General features: G+C 57.3%; 1 protein-coding gene across 3 annotated transcripts; it reads right to left on the bottom strand.

Moving 5' to 3' along the window:
- Positions 1-4,545: 4,545 nt before the first annotated feature.
- On the bottom strand, positions 4,546-21,686 carry LOC310913178 (diacylglycerol kinase beta-like). Of its 3 annotated transcripts, none has more exons than XM_083868347.1 (24): positions 21,491-21,686; positions 19,362-19,438; positions 18,257-18,422; positions 17,321-17,560; positions 16,459-16,629; positions 16,100-16,149; positions 15,433-15,507; positions 15,221-15,340; positions 14,231-14,348; positions 13,857-13,945; positions 13,380-13,496; positions 13,169-13,267; positions 12,916-13,029; positions 12,755-12,828; positions 12,559-12,633; positions 12,385-12,470; positions 12,089-12,178; positions 11,583-11,743; positions 10,563-10,627; positions 9,606-9,696; positions 6,777-6,978; positions 5,516-5,636; positions 5,360-5,420; positions 4,546-4,764 (listed from the first exon to the last, which is right to left on the bottom strand). In XM_083868347.1, the coding sequence occupies exons 1-24, from the start codon at positions 21,555-21,557 to the stop codon at positions 4,666-4,668; spliced, it is 2,628 nt and encodes an 875-aa protein (XP_083724473.1). In that variant the 5' UTR covers positions 21,558-21,686; the 3' UTR covers positions 4,546-4,665. The 3 variants fall into 3 exon arrangements, with proteins under 3 accessions (XP_083724473.1, XP_083724474.1, XP_083724475.1); XM_083868348.1 differs by having other exon boundaries at positions 9,612-9,696; XM_083868349.1 differs by having other exon boundaries at positions 18,326-18,422.
- Between the last annotated feature and the right edge of the window lie 682 nt (positions 21,687-22,368).

Genomic DNA, 22,368 nt, shown 5'->3' with positions numbered 1-22,368 from the left:
GCCGCTCTGCGCCGGCCCGCAGCCCCCGAACCAGCGGCCTCCGCCGCGCCCCGCCCCGCGCCGCTTGTTTACCCTCCGCGCTGGCCAATGGGGAGTCGCCGCTCCGCCGCCTGCACCCTCTGATTGGCTGCGGGCTCGCTCCGCGCCCGCCCGCGCGCCGCTCCGCCGAGCACCATTGAGACCGGCTGAGTGGGCGGGGGCGGAGGCGACCAATGGGCGCGGCGGGATTTGCCTGGCTCCGCCCGGAACGTTTTTCATTCATAAAAAAATAGAAGGGGGGAAAAGACTGACGGGTGGGGCCGGGGCTGCGCAGGATTTAAAGGGGCCGCGGCCCTTTGCAGGAGCGGGGATGGGGGTTTAACGGGCGGCCTTTGGGGGTCGGAGAGTTGGCGGGGGGACAACCCTCGGGTGTGAGTCCAGGGCGGCGAGGAAGGACCGAGTCCGTGCGCGACGTGCCCAGGAACCTGCCACACAGCAAGGCATGCAGACGGTGCGGACCTCGGGCCTCACAGGCCGCGGGGTCCCCTCCGCTCTCTCGGGAGGTGGTTTCACACGAGCAAGGCAGCGTCACACGGGACCCCAGGGCTAACCCATGCCTGGGCACTGATTTCGGCAGACTTTCCCCGCAGGCATCCTGGAGCCGGGGTTGCCTTTAAAAAGGGGCATGGAAAAAATAGTTCCCACCTGCAAGGGCTTTGGGGCCACGGAGCCCCACGGACACACAGACCACAAACGTCCCAGAGGTTTGGGAATTAATTTAGGACAGATTGGTGCTGCTGGACGCCTGCCAGCCCCCCCACCCGGCATTTCCCTGCGAAGTGCCTCAGTTTCCCTGCCTGTAACAAGGGGGTGAGACCTGCCATGGGGACCTGGCAGTGGCTGCTCAGGGAGGACACAGCAGTTTGCACAAGACCACAAGACAAATGAGCTGCGTGGAGGCCTAACATCGTTGTGGAGGGAGAGTAGGAAGTTATTGCTGGAGAAGGCAAAAACAAGGTGTTTGGTTACATACTGCACATCTCGGCTCAGGAAGGAGAGGAACCTTCTGCTCTGATCCTGGGAAGTTGCCCAGATATTAGGAATATTAGATCTGTCGGTACAGAGATGTCCTGGCCAGCTTGAAATCCTCAGGTCATGGGCTTGTCAATGTCCTGGGCGAGCTGCCCAGCATGTCTTTGGGCTGCTGGTAGGAACTCCTCTGTCGATGCTGGGTTACTAATGAGCTCCCAGAGTCCTCCAGAGCCACCCCCAGGGTGGTCCTGGCAGGTAGCTCATCTTGGCACCGTGTCCCAGGTGGAATGATGGGGGCGCTGCTGGGGCACAGAGGGCACGGGGTGTCCTTGCTGCTGGAGCCCTCCCGGGGGGCCCTGCAGACTCGTGCTCTCACTTCCCCTCTGCACAAAGGCGAGCGGCATTAAATCACTGCAGGTAAAATTAGCACATGACACACGGGCGGGAGGGTGGCAAAACCCGGCCCGGGGAGCACAGCGGGCAGCGGGGATGAGCGGGGTCTCTGCAGAGCTGGGGGGCACAACAGGCAGCCCAGGCCAGCAGATCTGCACCGTCTGGGGGCTGCTCAGCACCCCTGGGACACGGGGAGGTGATGAGGCCGAGCACATCCATGGGACAGGTGGATGGGAGATCACAGGAAAAGTCGAGACCCCTGGAGACCCAGGGCTGGGAGGGGGGGATGATGACCGGTGCCTGCTAAATTTAGACCCCACTGATGAAAAAAAAATAAAATTCGCAGGCTCTAAATTTAGCCGGATGCAGCTCCCACTGAACACCACTCCATGGTGCTGCTGCTGCCGCCAGCACCCCTTCAGCCCCGGCTTCATCCTGGAGTGGGCACCCTCTCTTTTAATCCCTAGAGGGGGGGATGCCACTCCTGGCCAGGAATCACCCCCGGGAGCAGCTGAGGAGTTCATTTCCATCTTTATTGAGGCAAGCCCACAGCAGTCCAGGTGTACACGGCAACACGCTACGCTACGGACACCATTCCATGCAGGCAACCACGGCTACACACACAGAGGGAGGGCTGGGCTCAGGCTCCCGTGCCAATGGGGCTCCCCAGCCCTCAGGGGTCCCCCAGTGCAACACTGGCACCAGTGCCTGAGGGCTTGTTTGGGGGCTTGGTTCCATCCCACACACTTGGGAACTGGGCTGAACTGGGAGACACTGGGGAACGGGGAGGATCAAGGCCTCAAGTGCTCCTCAGCTGCATGGCTTATTCCTCCCTGGAGCTGGGACAGCTGGGCTGAAGCCCCAGGCTCTGTGGTCCCTCCTGGGCTCAGGACCTTGGCATCATCAGGAGGTTGGGAGCTGGCAGGCCCATTGAGCCATGCTTTTGGCAGTGTGGGAGCAGAGTGGAGCTGGGTCCCCTGGTGCAGGTGGCAGGGATCATCTCCCTGGCCATCAGAGGGGATGTCTGGGTTGGAGCCTGGCAGAGTGGTGCTGGTGTATCACTGTCCCACTGGCCCAGAGTGGTGGCCCTGGGCTCCCTGTGCCCTGCAGGACGAGGCTGAGTGGTCACCCCTGGGCCTCAGCTGCTCACCCCTGACACTGCCAGACCCAAGGCTGCAGGCACAGGCACAATGTCCTCCTGCTTCCCTGGCTCTGCCACCACCCACAGCAAACCACAGCAGAGACCCCAGTGCTGCCCTTTGCCCAGAGCCCAGCAAACTGTGACAGGGGGCAAGGAGCAGGAAAACTACTGCTGGTTCCATGCAGGCTCTGGGATAAAGCCCTGGGTTGAGGCTGAGTGGGCAGGGAAATGGAACCAAACCTGTTGACCTTGTGTGCTGCCATCCCACGGAACAAACCTGTCACCCTCCCACTGGCAAAGCTCTGGAGATGGTGGAGGTGGTTTTCTCACCCTCCCCGAGTGTGGGGCTGAGGCATTGCTGCCCTTGGCAATGCACTGGGGAAATGGAGGCAGTTGGTTCGAGGGACCTGGGCTTTGTTTGGCCTTGCTCCATCTGCTTTCACCTGGCTACTCATAAACAGCTGCCTTGGGGGACAAGGAGGAGAAGGAGGAGGAGGGTGGATTTCTGCACTGTGGGTGACACGTGCCTGTGTATGCAGGTCACAAACAGTTCACTCTGAAACAGCACCCTCTGCCAGGGGAATGCTATTGAATGGAGCACTGAGGGGGCACTGGGAAACTGGGGAGGAAAGGGTGACTTGTCCCATCCCTGTGGCAGGGACACAGTGGGGACAAGCAACAGTTTTCCTGCCTGCAGTGACATCCACGGGGCACACACCACTCCCAGCAGCACAGGAGCCTCCACCAGCCCCGAGGGAGCTGCCTGGGAGCAGGGCTGATTCAGGATGTGGTTGTATCCTGCATGCAGGCCCACTGCTGGAGGCACTGGGTGACTGCAAAAGCAACCAGCAGCCCTTCCCATGAGCCAGTCTTGCCAACTCCTGGCTCCTGGGAGTACATTCAGACCACCACAAGCTCCATGCATTCATCTCTTTTCTGGTCCCTGTGCACCCTGGAGAGAAGCTGCCTCCCCCAATCTGTCCATCCATGGGTGATGCCACCAAAACCTGCCTGTGCAGTCCAGTGGGCCCCAGCAATCACGAAGGCAGCAGCACCTGTGAGGCTTCTTGGTTTTGGAGAGGGCTGGGGAGAGCTGGCCATACAGAAACCGAGGTGCAATCACTCTGCCCCACCCCCTGCAGCCCAGGAGAGCCCATCAGAGGCAGCACCTGTCACACAGGGAGAGCACCAGCCTGGCAGAGCACATTGGGAGATGTGTCAAAGCTGCTGGGGACACTTTCAAGTGAGAAGAACTTCTGGATGTCTGTCCCTAGGGTATCCAGTCCCCAGTGCAGGCTGACAGGTTTTAGGAGAGAGGAAAAGTCCATGTCCAGAGGAAGGAGGTGCCACAGAGGACAGCCAGCAGAGAAGGGAGGTGATGTCTGAGTCAAATCTGGGCTCCTAAAAAGTTGACCCTCAGAGTCCCTTTTTTGTCCAAAGTTTGCTAAATAAATACATAAATATGAACACAAAGCCCAGAGCTGGGGCTGCTCCCGCCCAAATCCCCTTTTTCTGCCATTTCCCTGTAAAAACACAGTCTCCTCCCATTCACCCCATGCTTGTCCCTGTGCACTGTCTGTCCCCAGCTTGTACCACACCTCGAGGCTCCCTGGGCCATCAGCAATGGCTCTTTGTGTCTCTCTTAAACCCCAGAGCACAGAGGTGAGAGGCTGAGATGGCTCCTCTAGGCTAAGGAAATAAATAATTCCTCCCATTGCAAGGACTGGGGGACAGAAGGCCAGTGCAGTGAGACATCAAGTAGTCTTCAGGAGGATGATAAATAAATAGTGGAGCTTAGTGCTGCCTCAGAAGCACATTCACTGGCAGCTTGGCTGGAGGACATTTAAATAAAGGGGGAAAAAATCCCAGTCCTAGTGCTGCTCCAGCAAATGTGCTCACTGCATGCCAGCCTGCCTTCTCCCCTTCCTCCATCCCAACTTGAGAGGATGCTTCTGGTGATCAGGAAAGAGCCTACAAGACCTTCCCAGGATAAATAATCCCCACTGGGCTTGGAGAGGGAGTTTCTGTCCCCACTGCAGGATGGGGATTTGGGGACCCCTGCATCAGGCAGGTGGCTGGAATGCTGAGTGCCTCCAGGCTGTGGATCGTTGTATGATGCTTTAATCCCGAGTTCGGTTTCTCCTCTTCAGGAAAAAGAAGCTGCTCTTCTGGGGGGGCCCCAGCAGCATGGGCACCTGGCTTTTATGTGTAATTTTGACCTAAAAAGATGTAGAAAAACCCAGCTCAGTATCAGGGTCCTGAGCCCTCCCTGGCACCTTCCAGCCCCAGGACCCTCAGGAGTGACCCCATGAAACTGGGAGCAGCTCAGCACTGGGGTGAAGAGCTCTGGAATCATGTCCAGGTGGTGCTGGGATGGGAAGAGGATTTCTCCTCTGTGCAAGAGGAGAAATGGCAGGAGACCCTCCTGCAGCTCCCCCAGGGAGGAATGCTCCTGTGCCCATCCATCGTGAAATGGGTGTGTCATGAGTCCAGGGCCCTCATGGGCAAAGTCACAGCTGGTCTGGCTGTGTGTGACCAGCAAGGGTGACAGCCTCCCTCCAAATCCAGCGGCTTTGCCACCAGGAGCCAAGGCTGGGCCATCCTGCTGTGCTGCTAACCCTTGCTGCCCCATCCCATCATCCTGCCAGCCCTCCTGCCCCATCCCATCATCCTGCCAGCCCCTCCTGCCCCATCCTGACATCCTGCCAGCCCTCCTGCTCCACCCTGACATCCTGCCAGCCCTCCTGCCCCATCCCATCATCCTGCCAGCCCTCCTGCCCATCCCGACTTCCTGCCCCCTCCCTAGGCACTCACGGTGCAGGACGGCTGCATCCAGGGCTCCCCATCCACCTGCATGGGCAGCAGCTTGGACGTCCTGCAAGGCACAGAGAGGAAAGGGCAGTGACACAGGTGTCCCTAGTGTCGGGTTTCAGTGTTGGCCGAGCACTCAGCAGTGGAGGGGGTAAATACCTGATGATGACGGAGGAGCACTGGGCCAGTCTCTTCCCGGCACTCTTCAGCCCCGTGTAGATCTGCCCCATTTCCATGGCGCCTTCCAGCCCCACCACCTCCAGGAGGTGGTCGCTGAGGTCTGCAAGAGAGAGGGATCTGAACTGGTCCCCCCATCCCCAGGTATCCGCAGCCTTCTGCCCTCATTCAAAACCTCAGGGCCAGTACACTGGGGCTGTTGGCTGTCCTGGTGGCACCGAGGGGATTTATCCTGATGTCCTCTGGGTCCCCAGACCACCAAACTGGGTGTTTCCAGTGCTACCCAAAATCTTTGGAGCAAAATACTCCTGGTCTGAAACAGTCCCTGCATGTCTGCCTGGTGCCAGCCCAGATCCCCACCAGCCCCTGCACTGTTTGCTTGCAGTGTATGAAATGATGACACCCCTTGTCTGGATGCCCTGGGCTGCTGCAGCTCCCCAGAAGCCAGCACACATGGCAGAACATCTGGTCAAATCCCAGGGTGTCCCCTCTCTTCACAGCTCATCCTGCTCCTGTGGGCCACCAGCAAGGACACCTGACAATGGCACAGCTCTCTGCTCCAGGGTCCTCTTTCACGTACACCCTCTATTACCCCTGAGAAATCCTGGGAGCCTCCCATGTGCTCTTACCCACCCACGAGTGGGGATGTCCCCAGGGGACCAACCCAGCTGTGCCTGCAGTACCTTTGGGACTGGCTTGTGCTCTGACCTCTCCCTGCTGCCTGTTGCCACTGGCCCATGCAGCAAGGGACAGACAGGGACATCTGGGATGTGACACTGCTGTTCTGGCAGCCACATCACAGGGGGACTGACTCCCACCCCAGACCCAGGCTGGGAGGTGGTGGGTGGAAAAGGCAGGCACCTTGTGTATTCTGCTGGCTGCTTTCATCCCCACTGCTCCCCACTGCGGAACACTGCCAGCACTTTGGGCTGTCCCTGCCCACGGGGGTGGCTCTGGTGGCCTCAGCAGTGGCTGTGAGGTGCCAGCTGGGCTCAGCGTGGGTCCTGCTGCTCCCAAACCCCACATCCAGGCTGGCAGCACTGTGCTGGAGCCTAGAAAGATGCTCACAAAAGCCCTTGGTGCCAGCTCTGCAGCTGGATTCCAGCTCTTCCTCTGCCGTACTGTGGGCTCACCCCAAAAGACACAGAGCTGATAACAACCCCTCCAGAGCTGTTTCTCCAGAGGTGGTGGGTGCCCAGTGCCCCTGTGCCACCCCTGCACTCCCCTGTTGCCCAGCACTCACCCTGCACACAGAACTTGAGCTCCTTGGCGTCGGTGACCACAGTGCCGGGCTGCCTCTCCGGCGCCTTCTTGCCCAGGCGGTTGTAGCCGCGCTGCTTCTTGGTCTCGCCCCACAGGTTGGAGCCCCCGTACATGCTGGGGATGTTGAGCACGGCAATGCCCTCCAGGGAGGTGTTGCTCAGGTCTAGCAGGGTCCCGTCACACTGCCAGGCAGAGAGGTGGTGTCAGGGGAGCTGGGGGAGCTGTGCCCACCACATGAGCCCCCTCCTCTCCCCACCACGGAAGCACCAGTCCCCGAGCACAGAGAGTCACCGAATGGTCTCTGGGGACACAGGCAGCCCCAGAGTGGCTGCGGATGCAAACAGCCCTCCCACTTTGCTTTCCTAGAGTTGATGTCAACTCCTTGATGCTCCTTGTGCTGCCTCCCCTCTGTTTCCACAGTTTTACTACAGGTCCAAAATGACAGTTAAAAAAAAAAGCAAATTCCTGGGGACCACATAAAACCTTGGCTAGACTCGGTGCTGTGACCCAAAATGGGAGGCAACACCACCTTGACCCTAAAGTGACTTCCGCTCAAGGAGCTACAGCACCTGCTTTTCCCCCTCTCCTTATCCAAACTGACATCAAAGGACTGGAATGTTTGGCTGCCCAAAAAGTAGCTCGAACCAGTTTGTCTTCAAGTGCCATTTGGAAACTAGAAATAAGGCTGGAAGGAAATTAGGGGAAGGTGTCGGAGGGAAAAATGTCAGGTTTTGGAGAGCAAACCACAGCACAGCACACAGAACTGGCATCCCAGGCTTTGCTGTCGTGCAGCAGGACTGCCTCAGCTAAAAATTGCCTGTAAAAGTTAAAATATCCATTGCCTGCAACTTCCCCACAGGATTGAAAGCAACAGCCACAGAAAAGCATTTCTTAATTTCAGATCTTCTCACGCTACCCAGACATGGATCCCCTTCCTAAATACCTCTGGTGAAAGCAGCCACTTTTCCATCCAACTTGAATTTCTATAAAGCATTCCTATTTTCCTTGAGGCATCTGCTATTTACCTGCCACTCTGTGCCTCAGCAAATCCCAGCACAGCTTTTTCCTTGCATTTTGGTGATGCAAAGGCATCTCTCCCCTCACTCCTTGTGCTGAGAGGAATGAAATGGGGTAATAAGTCCCCTCTGCTGCTCCAGTTTTGGTTGTTTTCCTCTAACAAAGGTCTAGAGCTTGTTTTTACCAGCCCCTCTGCCCGTGCTGAGGACACCAACCCTGTGTGAGCGCTCACACGAGCGAACACCTCGGTGTGTCAGATCCTTCCTGCCTCCCCTGGTGCTGCGGGATCTTATTTTTAGCCTCACACTGAAAGCAAAAAAAGGCAGGAATCTTCTGGTTTGGGAGGGAAGAGCTGTCTCTCCAAGGCTTGGAAAGGATGTTAATCCTTTCGTTCTCAATACATCTTAATGATGTTGTGATTTGCAGGGAGACAAAAGACCTTCATGCTCTGAGCAGCGGCTACCAAGGGAGAGGGCTCTGATTTCTGGTGGGATGGACAACACACCTCGAGCACCATCTCCATCCACAGGCACCTTTCCCACCTGCCAGTGAAGCAGTGAGTGCCAGCACAGCCACGGTGGGATGGGAGTGAGCTGGCTGCCAGGAGTGCAGGATGCTGGGATGCTGCAGGAGCCTGTTCCTGTCCACAGCCGCCCACGCTGCCCACAGCCTCAGGCAGGAGCCCTTCTCCCTGCAGAGCCCTCCCCAGCCCATGCCAGGCAGCCACAATGGGCCCTTTGAGCAGGGGCAGCTGATGGTGCGCTGGCAGCGAGGCTGGAAGGAGAAATTTGCAGCTGGGGGAAAAAGCAAATTCATTTCCAGGAGTTGTAGGGGGAATGAGTGCCAATTTCCAAAACAAAACTGCTATTTCTCTGCAAGGCTGACAGTTGCCTGGGAGCTGGAGGGAGGACAGGCGGCTGCTTTCAACTTCAAATGCTGTGGGATTAACTCTTTCCTGGCAGTGGGCTCAGCTGGGGGGGAGCACACACTTGGTGGGGAGCACCCTGAGAAGGAATAGGGGGGCACCTCCTGCCCATCTCCAGCAGCATTCAACTCCATTAACATGGACTTTTATCCACCCTGGGACATTGCTGCATGGATGGGGAAGGGGGTGAGATGATTGTGATGCTGGTCCTGCCCTTTCCCACAGGTTTCCAAGAATGTGCAGCTGCTCACCCCAGGCTTTGGGAAGGGGAGAAACTCCCCATATAGAAACAGGTATCAAAATCCCTCATGGCCACATGTCTGCAGGGCCAGCTCTGCTCTCTGCCCACCACCAGCACCCTGTACCCACCACCTGCTCTGACTCCCACCACCTCTTGCAGCAAAGTGCTATTTTCTCCCCTCACCCTCCAGCCCAAGTTATAAAAGGGTGGATTATACAGAATAGGGAGAGAAGGAAGTTTACAGCCCAAATCCCCAGCGCCAGCACAGGGAAGTGACAGCTCCCTTAGCAACCACGGGCCCTCCTCCCAGCTCTAATTAAAGGCTGTTTCCATGTCATCCAATGAGGGCTGGGAGCAGCGCGGAATTTACAAGGAGAATGTTCCAGGCATACTCTCAAATACAGCTGGAAGTGGGGAATATAGGATCATTCTTCTGCCCACAGCTGGCTGGCTTTTGTAGCAAGCCCTGTGTGGTGGAAGAAGGGGTCCTGCCAGCCACCACATCCTTCTGCCACAGTGAGGGGTCAAAGGCAAGGTGGCACCAAACAGCTGAGGGATCCATGAGCATTGGTTCCAAAAAACCTTTGTGCCATGGATAGAGCCAGGGACCATCCCAGGAAACCCACCTCAACCTCAACATGGTCATGGAGCTTCTTGCAGGTGGCTGCAAAGGTCTCTGATGTCCCGAATTCGAAGTACCACAGTTTGTTCTTCATCCTGGGGCACAAAGACATGTCAGTATCCTGCTTGGACACAAAGTCTTGCCCCAGCCAGAAGCAGGATGAGCTGCCAGAGACTGTCTGGAGCTGCTGGATGGGGACATGAGCCATGGATGAGGACAGAAGCCATTGTGGAGAGGGACCACTGGCATCCTGGCCCAGGGAGTTGTGTGATGGGACGGGGTGTCTGGGGATTGGGGGTCTGTCAGAGGGTGGCTCGAGCAGACCTGGCTCTGACACCCATCAGAGGGGGAGGATGGGGGTCCTGGATTCTCCCTAGGCATGGAATGTGCTGTCAAGAGACAGGGCACCCTATGGAGGGGATGTCTCACACCTCAGCAGCCTCTCAGCACCCCGGGAGCCCCTGACCATGGCTCATTCCCTGCATCAGCTGCTGAGCCAGGCTTTGAGGGGGAGCTGCAACTTGTGAGAGGCTGTAAGAGGAGCGATTTTTCTGGCAGGTTTTTCTAAACCTGGGGATGGGGGTCACAAGGCATGGCTCCTGCTGCCATGGCCCCATTTCCATGCACCCTGAGCACAGTCGGAACGAGCTGTGACCTGCTACCTGCCCTGCCCTCCCTGCCTGGCCTGCTCCTGCCCGTCCTGGAATTCCACACTAATTATAAAGCATGAATGAACGTAACTGGGTGTGTGGCCAAGTTTGAGCAGCCTGGTACACTGCACAGGTCTTGAAGAAGCATCTCAAACCCCCACCATGCCTGGCCCTGGACCCTCACCACAACTGGTACATGCCCTGCCTGTCCCCTAAGGTTGGCCAAACACCAAATGCTCTGGGTGTGGTGCATGGCAGTGGCAGGGAGTGCCCCACACCCAGCTCTCAGGGGGCCCTTGGGAAGCCCTTACCTGCTGTTGAATTTCTCAGGGTGTTTTTCTCTCATGATATGGAAGCGGTGGGCGATGGAGGCATCCTGTGGAGAGCACAGGGACATCAGTGGCACAGCAGAGAAACAGAATTCCCACCTTGTCACACGCCAGGTTAGGGGTGCTCAGCTCTTCCTGCTTGCCACTGGTCCCTGTGCACAATGACATGGTGTCATTGATGATGACAGTGATGGTCCAAGGTGATGGAGGGACCCTCAGCCAAGCTCTTCCCAAAGCTTGTTGGGTGAGACATAATTAGTGCACTTGGCCTCCTTCCCTCATCACAGGGGCGCTGCATGGAGGGGATAATGAGAGGGGAAGAAACCAATGGAGCAGTGGGGCAAGTGTACAAAAAACTGCACCCTGACAGCTCCCCTGGCAGGATGGCAGCTCTCCTGAAATTCATCACAACCTCTCCTCATGCAGAGTGGGGGTGTTTAAGCCCAACTCAGAAGCTGTCACCAAATGCCACCTGCATTAGCAGGAGCTGATGTGAACCCAGAAGCATCCTGCAGTGCTGCAGCTGAGTGACCCATGCCATGGTGGCACCCCTGGCACAGGACAAAAATGCTGCAAGCCCCTGGGAAGAGAAGGACTTTCCCCAAAACACTCCTGCTCTCAGGACTGATCCCCAGCACTGGGGGAAACCTCCATGGCACAGGGCTGTCATCCTGACCTCTCTAGGTCAGGAAAACATGGGGGAACATGGTTCCAAACACCAAAGCAGGGCTTTGCTGATGTCTTGGCAGGTGGGGTGTCCTTGTCTTTGAGACCCCAAACTTCCCTGAATCCTCTTTAAGCTCCTTTCACACTCACTCTTGCAACATTTCTGCTGGGAAAATAGAGATCCCACACCTGCTTATGTATCTTGCTGCTGCCTTTACAAATGACAATAAAACCAGAAAAAAAAAAAACAAAAAACCCAGGAGATGGAGGGAGGTTGGGAGTGTGAGCCAGGAGGAATAGGAGGGGAGAAACCAACTCCTGCCCCATGGAACTCACCACCCCAATGGAGAAGTAGTTGTTGATGATGGTGGATGGGACAGGGTCTCCGTTGGCCTCCCTGTCAGTAGGAATGACATCGATGTGCCAGCGGTCCAGCATCACCTCTGTGCTGTGCTCAATGTCCTTCAGCACCTTCATCAGGTTGCCTCCTTCATAGCCTGGAAGGGAAAGAGGATGAAGGACGATGAAGGGGAGCACAGCCATGTCACAGCCAGGCACCAAAGCACTTGGGGGCTGCTGCTGTGGCACATTCTTGCAGCAGTGGCAGAGATTTTTGCTATGGCAGAGATTTTGGCAGGGCTCTCCAAATGGAAAGGTTTGGGCAGGACCCAGCTGTGGAGGGTTCAGAAAGCAGCAGCTGCTCTTTGTGGAAGGAGTTAGAAACACCAGGCTCAGATGCAGCTCTGAACTGCACCCCAGGAGTCCTCCCTCCCTTGGGGATGGCCACACTGAAGGGTTCCCAAGGGCCAGCCACCCCCTGGGTGACACTGGCCTGTGCTCACCTCCTCCCCAGCGCAGGCACCGTGCGAGGTCATTGCCCGTTCCCAGGGGCAGGACGGCCACCGGGGGGTGCTTCACCAGGTTTGCCTTATCTGCATACAAGGGAGAAGAGAGGTTTGGGGCTGACAGAGCTCATTCCCTGCTCCTCTCCATGTCCCTCTTCAGACAGTAGCCTGGAATGATGCTGCTGGCAGGATCACCACCCCACTTCCACTGGGGGAATGTCAAGAATCTGTGGCAGATCATCCAGGATGCAGGTGGATGATGCTGTTCAGGAACACAGCTGTCCCCTGCTCACCTATGCAGTCCAGGATCCAACCCACTGTGCCGTCTCCTCCACAGGCCAGCACACGGAAATCTGGAGTGTCCCGAAAGAAGTTGAGCCTGGAGAAAGGCAGGAGAGACAAGGGGTGATGTGGGAGAGCAGGGCCCTGTGGGAGGGGGCAGAGGGTCACCTGCAGCAGCTCCGTACCCTGGTGTGGGCCCACCACGGTCCAGGTTGTACACTTGGCGTGGGTTGAGCAGGTAGTGAAACTTCCGGAGGACCCTGGGAAGAGACAGACCTGAGGAATGCCATGAAGGTGATTCCCACACCAGGAGTGATGCCTGAGGGCCCAGCAGCCCCCAGCCCCAGGGGGAAAGCTGTTCCCAGGCAGGACCCCACCTACCTCTCCCCTTGCCTTCCTCCACTCTTGGGGTTCACAAACACGAGGAGTGGGTGTGTCCCAGGCTGAGGGCTGATCTGGAGGGCAGGAAACACAGTTGTAAATTCCTGCTTGCTGCTGAGATCACTGGCAGAGCTCACCTGCAGCCTGGTGCAGGATCCTACCTGCAGCCCTTGCCCATCCACTGTGGTGGAGTTGAACTTGAAGCCCTGGCTGTCCTCGGGGCTGGTGCTGGCAGGGGAGTCACTCTCTGACCGTCGGCAGTGGGACTGCCTGTCCTTTGGGGAACAAGGCATGGATGCCCAAGAGGCAGTGCCAGCAGCCAGGGGAGGCAGATCAGCCTCAGCAATGCCCTGCTGGGTCCCTGTCACTGGCAGCAAGGAGGGGGGCACTTACCAGGACAAGGGGGACACTTACCAGGACAACTGGGCAGATGTAGGATGGGAGCAAGATGTGGTCCCTCAGTGGGCCCCCATCACACTCTGGCTTCACGTGGGAGGCACACTTGTTGTGGAGCTGGAGGGGCAGGAGGAAGGGATGTGGAACAGAGGACAGCTGCCCTGTCCTGATCAGGAGCCCAGAGCTGGCCATGCAGGCACTGTGGATGTTCCCCAGCCTGCGTACTCACCGTGATTTGGCACCAGACACAGTGCAGGCCAGTGATGCCCTGGTAGCACTTGATGCTCTTGTGACATCTGTCACACTTGGCAGGTGAATTGCCCTCAATCCAGGTGTGCTGCATCACCTGCAAGGCACGGGGACAGTGTGGCACAGCAGCCACTGACCTGCAGGCATCTCCCTCCTGCTAAGGGTGTCCATCAGGATTTTGGAAGCTTCTCCTGCAGGGATGCTGCTGATCCAATCCAGCCCCTTGCACAGCCCCTGTGCACAGCCATGGCAAATCTTGGAGCTGGGGGTCATGTGGGTGCCTGGGGACTGGGGATGGGGATGCATCCTGCAAGGCTTTGGATGCTAGGAATGCCCATGAGCTGCTGCCCAAGATATGAGGGGCAAAACCCAGGGGAAGAAGTCGTGGGGAAGCAGAGCAGGAGACCAAGGGGCCAGGACACCCACGGGCTCAGCAATGCACCAGTTGCCTACTCACAGTTGTGTTTCTCTTGGATTTAACGTAGGTGCTGATGCAGGCAGCAATGTCTTTGGACACACACCTCTCGTGGACTGTGTACTTGCAGACTGGTGAGAGAGAAAAATCACAGAACCACAGAATCATTCAGGTTTGAAAAGCCCTATAACACCCTCGAGTCCAACTGTTACCCCAACACTACCAGGGCACCACTAACCCAAGGAGGTGGTCAGCATCACTCCCCAGCATGGGAGCTGCCCCCTCCCCACTCAGCCTGCAGCACCCACGGGGCTCAGCACTAACAGGGACCAGACCTCCCTGCCCAGGGCACCACTGGATGTGGCAGGAGCCACCAGTCAGGGAGTGAAACATTGTGTCAGGGGTGCAGGACTCACAGGAGCAGCAGAGGCCCTGCTTGCGCACCCCCAGTAGCATGGTGCGGCAGAAGTTGCAGTAGGCAGGTTTCTTGAAGTGCTTCAGCCTCCAGGCATGCTGCCCATCATCCTTCACGTTCTGTAGGGCAGGAGAGTGGAGGGTGAGGGGGGCACTCCCCTGCTGCCAAGAATCCCAGCGCCCTCAGCCCATCATTTTTATCAACTTTTCATCCCCTAAAAACCCCATGGTGTTTCTGGGAGTTTGCTCCCAGCAGGATCATGGGCTCTCCCCTATTCCCCTTCTTTCAGTGTTCCCCAGAGCATCCTGGCCACCCCATCCCTCTGGGCATGTTCAGCTCCAGCTCCCACGGACCCCTGGCACAGCCCAGCCACAGAGAGGATTCTGATGGCTGACAGGGAGGTGACTTCACATCTGGGGCCAAGCCACCACTGCCACCATGGGGTGACAAAAACACAAACCTCTTCATCTCGAGCCAGGCACGAGTGCTTTGCAGGAGCCAGTGGAAACTCCCTGCTTCCTTTATTTTTTCTGCCAGAAAACCTGTCCCCCACCCCACCTCTCCATGGGAACCATGGGCACCATCAGCAAAACCATATTTCCCTGCAAATTATTGACTGGTGGCCAGGGATACATTTAAAAGAAATTAAGACAAAAGAGAAATAAAGGGGGTCTCAACAACCCCTCCTCTGCTCTTTAAACCTCACTCCACAAGAAGAGATGCCATTTCAGGTACCCATCTTAGGTTTTGATTTAATGTTCATCGAACTGGAGTGCACTGTGATAACAAGAAGTGAGCCCAGCCTGCTTGGGCACAGCAGCTGGCAGTGACTGCAGCCCGAAAATGAGCCTGGAAAGATTTGGGGGATGAAGATTTGGGGCAGGGTGGGGGTGTCAGCAGGGGCTGGGGGCCAGTGTGGGGCTGTGTGGTGCTGTCTGAGTGCTGGGGGCAGGCTGGAGCAGCTGAAGCAAGTGTCCTGAGGGACTCTCACCGTCTCCATGCCCAGGAGCACCAGCAGGGGGATGGTGGTCATCCCACCCCGGATCCACTCCTCCAGCGTCACTGTCCCGTCGTGGTTGTAATCAATCTCCTCCATCATGGCCTTCAGGATCTGCAGGAGGCACAGAAGGTGGGGACACAGTGGTGCCATCCCAAGTTCTGGCTGAGAGCCCCTGCAGCTGCCCCTGCAGCCCCAGCACTCACAGGCTTCAGCTCGGTGGAGTCCCACTCCAGGTACTCGGCCACGTGCACCATCTGGTTGATGATCCGATCCAGCTCCTGAGCACAGAGAGAGAGAGCAGTGCCCAGTGTTAGGAATGGCTCCAGGTGTGAGCAGTGTCCAGCCCCAAGCTCCCAAGGTCTACATTCCCACATGCCCAAGGCTACCCCAGTCCCCATCTATACAGGAGGGGCAGCAACACCCCAGTCCTCAATGGCTGTTCCTTCTTTTTACAGGGCTTTCTACCCTGAAAACCTGCAAGGAAATCTGTAATGGGTTTTCTTTGGGAAAAACTATTCTGATAAACCAGATTTTATTTGCAACAGGTTTCAAGGGAGATACCCAAAGAACAAAGAGAAAACATCATAGGAGAAGGAGCTGTGCATGATTTTTTTCTTCCCTGAAATACCATGACCTGATGTAGAGCTACAGTTCTTGGTGGGTGGATTTTTTTTCTAGCTCCTGCTAGAAATGCAGCAGAGCTGGCATGTGATCCCCAGCTCTGCAGTCCAGCTGCTGCTTTTCTCCTCCCTTCCCATATCCCTGCCCCTTTTTGGAGCACCTCACCAGGGCAGTGAGCACCCCAACAGTGTCCTGCATGTTTCCAGCCCTCTGAGCAGCCCCAGTTTTCTGTCCCAAGGGAAGGCTCACCGAGCTGTCCAGAAGGCCATTTCCATCGGTATCGTAGAGGCGAAACATAACTGGAGGGAAGAGAGAAGCTGCTGATAATTAGAGCCCAGCCCCAGGGCACCCTGGGGTGCCAAGGCACCCTGTTCCAGGCTGCTGGAGCTTCAGGATGGGAGCAGCACTGTGCTGGCTCAGCCAGGGTGAGATGTGACCAAAGAGCTGTGGAGTATCAAGGCCCCTTGGCCAGACACAGGCAGGAGCAGAAGGGGATGCCCAGTGGTTTTCCCAAGTGGAAGGAGCATCCAGTCCTGCACTTGTCCTGCAGGTGACACCCTAAACCACTGCTTCCCCTCCACACAGCATGAGCCCAGGGTCACACTTACACTCCAGCTTGTCTTCTGCTCGTCCCCTCTCCAGCAGGGACAGGTAGCACACAATGTCCTTCAGGTGGACCACCTGGGCCAAGGGGGTGGGAGGAGGAGGTGGGGTGGCTTTCAGGGAGCTGGAGCCTTTCCTCAGGCTGAAGGGTAACCTCTTCTCCGTGCTCTTTGTGCCTGTGGGCAGAGAGAGAGGCCACACACAGTGAGGACATTGGACCAGGAATTGTCACCAGGTGGGACATGGGAACTCTGGGGCAGGGACCCATTTGGTTTGGGACTGAGTGACACCACAGGGCCAGGGCTGGGACAGAGGGGACACAGCAATGGGCATAAAAAGGGCACTTGGGGCTGGTGCCATCACAGGCATGGGCAGTGTCACTCAGTCCTTGGGGTGCAGACCCCCACACCCCCATCACTGCAGCTATGGGCAGGATGAGCAGTTGGAGCCCATGGAAAGGTGTTCTGCTGGGAACAAGCACCCACCTAGAAGGAGGGAGAAGCTCAGTGGGCAGCAAGGCAGGTTGCCAGGGTGCCAGGACAGCCCACCCTCACTGCTGACTGTGCCAAGAGCAGGAGGGATGCTCCTGGCAGAGGGGCCCTTCCTCAGGGGCTGGCAGGGGCTGGGGCAAGGGGCAGCTGTGACTCACTGTTCCATTTCCCCCTCCCTACAAGATGCTGCCAGGTAATTAATACACTGACTGATGGGGGCTCTGTGGGATGGGATATGTAGCTTAAGTTTGCCAAGCAAGATGCCAGGAGCCCAGTGAGTTTGGGAGGTCACTGCCACCACCCTGGGGACTTGGCCAGAAGCTGGGGAGGGTTTGTCACTGACGGTGTTTCCCTGTGGAGACCCAGCCAAGCTCACCTGGTGACTGAGGGCTGAGCAGAGACACGGAGGAGATCTTGGAAGAGCCCGAGGAGTTGTGAGCAGAAGTGGTGCCGGTGGTGGATTTCTGGGAGGAGGACCTGGACCAGCTAGGGGAGGCATTGGGGATCGATGCCAGGGTGAGGGAGGCTGGCTGTGGCTCAGCTGTGTTGCTGTGGCAGCTCTTGGGCTCAGGAGTGTGTCGTCCCAGAGCATTTCGAGGGGTTTTCCCATTGATCCCTGCAATGCAGACATGCCCAAGGGCAGTGTGACACCACGGTGTCTATGTCCTTTCCTCCAGGAACTGCTGCTGGGTGCTGGCCCTGGGTGCCCTCTGCTAGCCCCATGCCCCTCTGCCCTCTATCCCAGCCCCAGGGCTCTCTGAGGGGCACTGAGGTGGCCCCTCACCCTCCTGGCTCAGCACCACACAGGGAGGATACAATCCTCCATCACCAGCCAGAGCTGCGGGAGGTTCTCCTTTTCCCTTTGCAATTTATAGTCCTTTCAGCAGATGTCTCCACCAGCCATGAATCCACCCGGGAAGGGCTGGGGGAGGCAGAGTTGGGTGCCTGGCACACACAGCCTGCTCTGGGTGCAGCTGAGTGCAGGGTGGCTGCCTGCACCAGTGACAGAGGCACAGGCCACCTCAGCCTGCATGGAGATGCTGACTTAGAGTGACTTGGGCTCTGAATGTGCAGAGAAAAGGGAATGTGCCATTGCATCCTGGGGAAATCCCTCCCTAGAGCAGCACAGGGCCAGGGGAACCCATCTGACAGATGGGGCTGTGAGCTGGCCCCGATGCCACCCCCTTCAGGTGCCACCCCCGTCAGGTGCCACCCCCGTCAGGTGCCACCCCCAACCCTCACTCCTGTGAGCAGTGTGGGAGCAAGCCCAGTGTGCCCTGGTGTGCCCAGCAGGGTGGCAGGGCTGGCTCACCGAGGGGGCTGGGCTGTGCCACACTCGGGCTCTGCTGCTGGCTCTCGGGGGAGGCTTGGCAGATCTTACGCTTGAAGGAAGTGAAGAGGTGCTGGCAGAGCTCCTCGGGCACATCAGCCTCCAGGTAGGTCTTCATGAAGAGGCAGAAGCCCTCGTAGTCAATGGGCTGGGGAGTGGACAGAAGAGGAGGAGGATGGAGGAGCCCCAGGACACCATGAGGGTGCAGAGTGGGCGTGGGGCTCCACGCTCTGGGTCCCCCTCACTGGGCACATCAGCTGCAGAGCCCTCCCCTAAACGGCTGGCTTCCCAAACCCCAGTGATTGGAGATAACCTACAGGGACCCAGAGGCTGCAGGGCCAGAAATGCCAAGTGCCAGTGTGGCTGAGGCAGGCCAGCAGTGCTGGGAGCAGGAACAGCAGCCAGGGCTGAGGGAATGGCAGGAAAGGGCAGAGCAGTGAGACCTTCCAGCCCAGCCCCATGGGGACTTTACTCCTCCTGAGGACTTTGTGCCTCCTCCTTCCCTGCTGGCATTGCCATTGTGTGAGGAGGATGACTCCTCAATGGCTTTTGTGGCCCCAGCTGGAGTGGTGGCTCTGGAATAACAGGGCACCTTTGTGTCCCTCCTTGCCATGTTCAGCCCACTGATTTTTCTCATTTTACCGTGGTTCTAGGTGTAACATTTTTACCCCCATGGAAGGCTCTGTCCTGCTGGGACATTAATAGATCCCTCTGAAAGCACTGCTTGGAAAAAAACAATCCCAGCATTCTTTGGAGGAGAGCAAGAAGGAACAGAGCTGTCCCATCACCATGCTGGCCAAGTAATTCGCTTTTAGGGGGGCATTAAATCCCTCCTGGGTTCTGCCTGGCAAGGCAATGCCCCAAAAAGCTCTCAGGAGGGTGGAGTGGGATGGCCATGCAGTGGGCATGGCTGAGGAATCAAGTCCTGGGAGCAAAACCACAGGGAGAGATGGGGGCCAGCCAGGCAGCCAGCCCTGCCTTCTCCTGGCTGCTTGCAGCTGGGGGAGCTGGGCTGGGGGAGCCTGCAGGGGGCTGGGGGCTGCCAGCAGCACAGGGGACACCCACCCAGGGGGGCACAGGGCTGTACCTGTTCGGGGTTGTATCTCGAGAGGACTCCATCCCCATTGAACTCCTCCAGAACATCCTTGAGCTTCTTGGTGGAGTCTGGGGAGACAAAGGGACTGTACTGAGCATGGCCCCACTGGGCTGCTTTCCTCATCCACCAGCAGGATGGTGCAGAGTGGTTTATCTGCTGGATATGCAGTTTCTGGATCCTTCTGTTCCTGGAAGAGGCCACCCATGCCCTGCTTCTCCTTCCACCTTCAGAGGGCAGGGCAGATATGGAAAGCTGTCCTGGCAGCTTTACATATATAGAGAACTTCCTCCTACCAGTATGAAAATAAACTCAGACCCAGAGCAAAGCAAGGAAGGCGTGGCCCACACTCCTGTCCCAGCTGCTCTGGTGTGCTAAGCACAGCCCTGGATGTCCCTGCCCCAGTGCAGGTGGCTGCTGGCACTCCTTGGCAGGGCCAGTCATCCCAGAGGTACCTCCAGGATGTGCCAGGAGGGAGAAATAGAACTGTACTCATAGAATCATGGAATCAATTAGGTTGGAAAAACACTCTAAGATTATCAAGTCCAACCATTAACCAGCACAATTGTGTTCACCACCAAGATAGAAATGTCCCACATCTCCATGGCTTTTAAATACCTCCAGGGATGGTGATTTCACCACTGCCCCGGACAGCCTGTTTCAGACCCTGACTACACTTTTGGGGAAGGAATTTTCCTCCCCTAGGTTCAGATTGGTCCATGCAAACTTCCATACAAATAGTAAAGACTTTGCCTGGCTGAGTGTCCTTAGGGCTGGAGTGTCTGGAGGGACATTCATCCTTCCAAAATAGAGAATAAAGGGAAAAGTGGAAAAAAAGATCAAGGTGAGTGAACATCCAGCCCTCACCTTCACACACATGGGCATGTGTATTTAAAAGGTTCTCAGACACATCAGCCTTGTTAATTACTGTGAAATCCTCTCTCCACGTGGGGGCTGTGCTGGTTCTGATGTCCCCAGCCCTCTGCTGGGGACAGAACTTGGCATTGGAGCACAACTGTCTGGGATGCCTGGGGCACTCAAGGAGAGGGATCCTGGCCCTACTTGGAGAACCCCCAAATCCTGTTCCCCAGCCTGATGCTGAGCCATCCTACAGGGGAGGAGGCAGCTGCCTGTGCTGCAGCCTTGCTGGCCACACTTGGAGTAACAAAACAAAGATGCCCTCAGTGTTCTGATGTTACAGGTGGTGTTTGATGGTCTGGGATTCAGGAAAGCAAAGTCCATCATCCTGCAGAGAGGCAGAAAGAGATGCAGACAGGGATACTGCACACACACCTCTGCCTGCAGCCCTGCCTGAGGTTTCTGGCTGGTGGGCAGGAGCATGGCCCTACTGGGGAACACGAGGAACTTGTCTCCAGCCTCACCCTTTTGATGTACAGTGTCCCCAAGGACAGCCCCAGAGAGCTCACAATGTCCCCTTTGCCTCTCAGCTGTCCCCCATCCAGCCTGCTCACCCCAGGGTCTGCAGAGCAACACTTGTGATTTTACACCCCTCCTCCCTTCACCCTGTGGCTTTCCTGCCCCACCCTGCCCTGCTCTCAGCACCTCCACAGGCTGTACCGCTTCTCCATCAACTGCTGCAAAAAACACGCCTACGCTCCAGCTCTCTGCCAGGCAGCACCTCAAGGACCTGGTTTTGGACCCCTGGGCTTTGCCCAGACTCTCTCTCCACCTCCCAGCCACAGGACCCCCTTGGGCACTGCTGCAAATCTCCTTTTCTCGGCAGGAGCTGCAGCAGAGCAGTTTTTGCAGTTGCTCTGCAAAAGCAGTGAGGAAAATTACCGCAGAGGGCTGGCAGCCCAAAGCACGCTGTGGAGCAGCTCCGTGTGTTTGGGAAAAGCCAGTCTGCTTTCCTGGTTGGCATTTCACTCTGCCGAGGAACGTGGGAGCTGGCCGCCTTCAGACGGACTGAGCCCAGCTCACGTGTCCCCAGAGCTCAGCCAAGTCCTCCTGGGCAGGCAGGCATGGGCACCCCAAACTGCCAGGGGTAGGGGGCAGCCAAAATCTGAGGGATCACCTGGCTTTCCAGGAGGACACTAAGGAAAGGATTGACAGGACTTTTCAACCCGCTCTCCTCCTCCCACGGGGACACACAGGGTACTCACAGTCCGTGTACTGCTGGAGCTGGGCGAACTCGGTGGGGCTGAGCGAGATCCACATGCCATCACTCATCTTTGGGCAGCAGGGACACGGCAGGGGCCACCAGCTGCTGGGTCTGTGCCAGGCTCAGTGCCACAGGTGCCACACAGCTGGGTCACATTGGCACGGCCAGGGGCACAGGGGGCTCTTGGACTGCTGGCATCATCCTGCTGAGCCTGTGGGAAGCCAGTCCCAAGAGCTTCAGGACACCTGGTCAGCACCTTCCTCCCTGCAGGGCACAGAAAGAGAGGAGGGGGTCAGCACTAGGCAGAGACTGGGTCCTGCTGCCACAGCTCCCCAGAGACAGTCACCTTCAGTAGTGGGGGTCTGTGGGGCAGCTTGGAAATGGGGTGCCAGTGTGCTTTCCCAGCTGGGAAGGACCCCCCACTGCAGATGTGGGGGATCTGTACTCCAGGGAACAGGGAGCAGAGTGTGTGGGCTGCAGTGAAACTGGGGTGAGCACATTCCCACGTGCCCAAGGCTACCCCAGACACCACCTACACAGGAGGGGCAGCAACGCCCCAGTCTTCAATGGGTGCTCCTTCTTTTTACAGGGCTTTCTACCCTGAAAACCTGCAAGGAAATCTGTAATGGGTTTTCTTCGGGGAAAAAAAAATCTGATAAACCAGATTTTATCTGCAACAGGTTTCAAATAAGATACCCAAAGAACAAAGACAAAGAACAAAGAAGAAAGGAGGAGCACAGGGCACCTCACTGTGAGCATTCTCAGGGCTTGGTGTCCCTGGGGAAGCTCCTCTGCCATGGGGACAGCCTGGGGCCACCCACGACAGCCACAGCTCTCACTGGCCACAGGATGTGGCTGACAGAGGTCAAGCAAACACCT

The sequence above is a fragment of the Zosterops lateralis genome (assembly GCF_965231275.1).
Source record: "Zosterops lateralis genome assembly, chromosome: 10".
NCBI classification, from domain to species: Eukaryota; Metazoa; Chordata; class Aves; order Passeriformes; family Zosteropidae; genus Zosterops; species Zosterops lateralis.
Note: the sequence above shows the minus strand (reverse complement) of the source record. Positions and strands in the feature narration are given on the sequence as shown.

What these genes read in the sequence shown, in the direction of transcription:
- LOC310913178 (XM_083868347.1), bottom strand. Translation starts at nt 21,557, where the DNA reads ATGAGTGATGGCATGTGGATCTCGCTCAGCCCCACCGAGTTCGCCCAG. An exon ending in GTGTCTGGTGCCAAATCACG is followed by an intron (nt 13,268 to 13,379) that starts GTGAGTACGCAG and finishes CTGCCCCTCCAG; the next exon opens with CTCCACAACAAGTGTGCCTC. An exon ending in CGTGGTGGGCCCACACCAGG is followed by an intron (nt 12,471 to 12,558) that starts GTACGGAGCTGC and finishes GCCTTTCTCCAG; the next exon opens with GCTCAACTTCTTTCGGGACA.